We start from the raw sequence: 2,068 nt of genomic DNA, 5'->3' as shown, positions 1-2,068 counted from the left end.
TTTTTTTAAAGCAAATTATATATTTGAGATGGTGAGTCATAGTCATGAATCCTGTCCTGCCAAGATTCCAGTTATCCGTGAGAATCACATTTACCTTTTTGCATTAAAATTTCAGGGCTACTTGTTCACTTCATGTACTTCATGGCTTTGGTCTGTTGGTATTTGAGTCTACGAACATTGTTTCTAAGAGTTTCCCTGATTGTTGTTATGTATCTCTTCTCCCATCTTCACAGAATGTGGCCCAGAGTTTCATCTTGGTACTCTTACACATGGAAACATTCTAGAGGCTGGCCTAAAGGACTGTCCACACCAAGGGAACATAGGATGTTAGGCTGGAAAATAGTGTATCAGGATTTCATCCAGGAAGGTCACAGCCTGTTGGTCTAGAAGATCATGTAAGATGCTATTCAGCAAATGTCACAATTTGGCCTGATACATTCTAGTCCAAACATTTCACCATATACTCATACCAACCTGTGATGACTCCCTTCACTTCTTTGGGAAAAGAGGGTACCTGACAAAAGATAAGAGCAAAGTGGGGCCAAGGGTAAGTCATAAGGGTCAGAGTTTCAGGGAACCCCAACTAACTCCTATATTATACAGATGGGAAGACTCTGAAGGCCAGAGAAGGGCAAGGACTGGACCAAAGTCACACAGAGTTATTTTGCTGTGCTTTACACACCTACCTGGTTTTCTTTCATAAGAATTTGAGTTTGAGATAGTTCTCACAACTATTGAGCAGTAAAACATGAGTTGGAATTCAGATCGTCCCGTTCACAGGCCAGAACTCTTTGTCTTCATCATATCACAGCTATTTTGCTACCATGCTGAATGTCCAACTATTCTCAGATACATGAGAACATTATCTGGCTTGGGATCCCTAGATTTTATGAAAATATCTATAATGGGATATCCTCCTTTCCTGTGGGTTTAAATTGAATCTGCAACAGCTATCAAAGTTTCTGTTTTTAAGAAATGAGAAGATAGATATACCTGGCTTTTATGAAAGCACTGTTCCAAAATGTATCACGTTAATGTTTTTCAGGGAGTGCCTAAATCGTCCTTCCTGACCGAGGAGAAGAGAGCCAGGCTGAAGACCAACCCTGTGAAGGTGCACTTTGCTGAAGAAGTGCTCATCAGTGGACACAGCCAGGTGTGTCACTAGTCAAGTGATTGAAATTACTCCTTATGAAGCTGGTGAGCTGCCTTCTGGCACATAACTCCCTGAACCTCTGGAATTCCACAGCACAGAGAGGATGCAGAGGAAGTGCAGTGCATTTGCAAGAGGCTTTGTGCACCTTCCCAGTCAGACGCCTGCAGACCCTGGACTGGGAGAGCTGGTGGGAGCTCTGGGCCATGGGTGGGGACTGGGAAGAAGAGCACTGGGTTTGGCCCTCTATTGTTTTGTGACTCCATTCTTCTGCCAAAGAAATTTCAACAGATTCCAATAGTTAATTTCTCATTGTACATCTTCAAATGTATTATCCCCTCTGAAGGTGATCTATTGATAATCGTGCCAGTGGTGATGGGATTGCTTTTTATTTTTAAGAGCCCATCATCTGTTGAACCTCTATTATGTGACCTAAACTTTATGTGTACACAGTCCTTAGTCATCACAATACCCTGCAAAGGAGATGTTTTAACAAAAGAGGAAGCAGAGGCCTAGAGAGATTAAGAGACTTAACTCTAAGATCACATGGCGGGAAAATGCAGGAGCCCAGGTCCATGTGACTTTGATTCTTTGGTTTTTCACTGTGACGTGCTGTCTAGTCCTTTTTGATATGGAGAGACCCAGGATTGGGGGTTCAGAAGACAAATTTGTGAAGGGAAAATGTTGGCTAGAGTTTGATTTTAATGTGGAGTGCTGGATGAAAGGCGCATTTATTCATAATTTGTACATTTTCCCCCAGTAGTCTATAACTATTGCCATTCTGAATTTCTTAATATTAGACTTTGAAACTTTAAAGTCAAAACTTGTCCTTATCTTGTCTTCTCACCATAGAGACCAGCAAAGGCCGGGGGAGTTAGAGGGGGTGGGGGCTATGGCCATTTTAACAAAGGATCCAGG

At 42.1% G+C, this 2,068-nt stretch overlaps 1 protein-coding gene across 1 annotated transcript in view; it reads left to right on the top strand.

Annotated features, from left to right (window-relative positions):
• Window positions 1–2,068, top strand: part of FRMPD1 (FERM and PDZ domain containing 1) — a 53,694-nt gene that overhangs the window by 25,552 nt on the left and 26,074 nt on the right. Inside the window, exon 5 of the mRNA XM_011970110.1 lies at window positions 1,046–1,153. Within this exon, the coding sequence (XP_011825500.1) occupies window positions 1,046–1,153 (108 nt within the window). The remainder of the gene's footprint in view (window positions 1–1,045; window positions 1,154–2,068) is intronic.

The sequence above is a fragment of the Mandrillus leucophaeus genome, unplaced genomic scaffold (assembly GCF_000951045.1).
Source record: "Mandrillus leucophaeus isolate KB7577 unplaced genomic scaffold, Mleu.le_1.0 Scaffold929, whole genome shotgun sequence".
NCBI classification, from domain to species: Eukaryota; Metazoa; Chordata; class Mammalia; order Primates; family Cercopithecidae; genus Mandrillus; species Mandrillus leucophaeus.
This window is presented reverse-complemented; position numbering and strand designations above follow the sequence as displayed.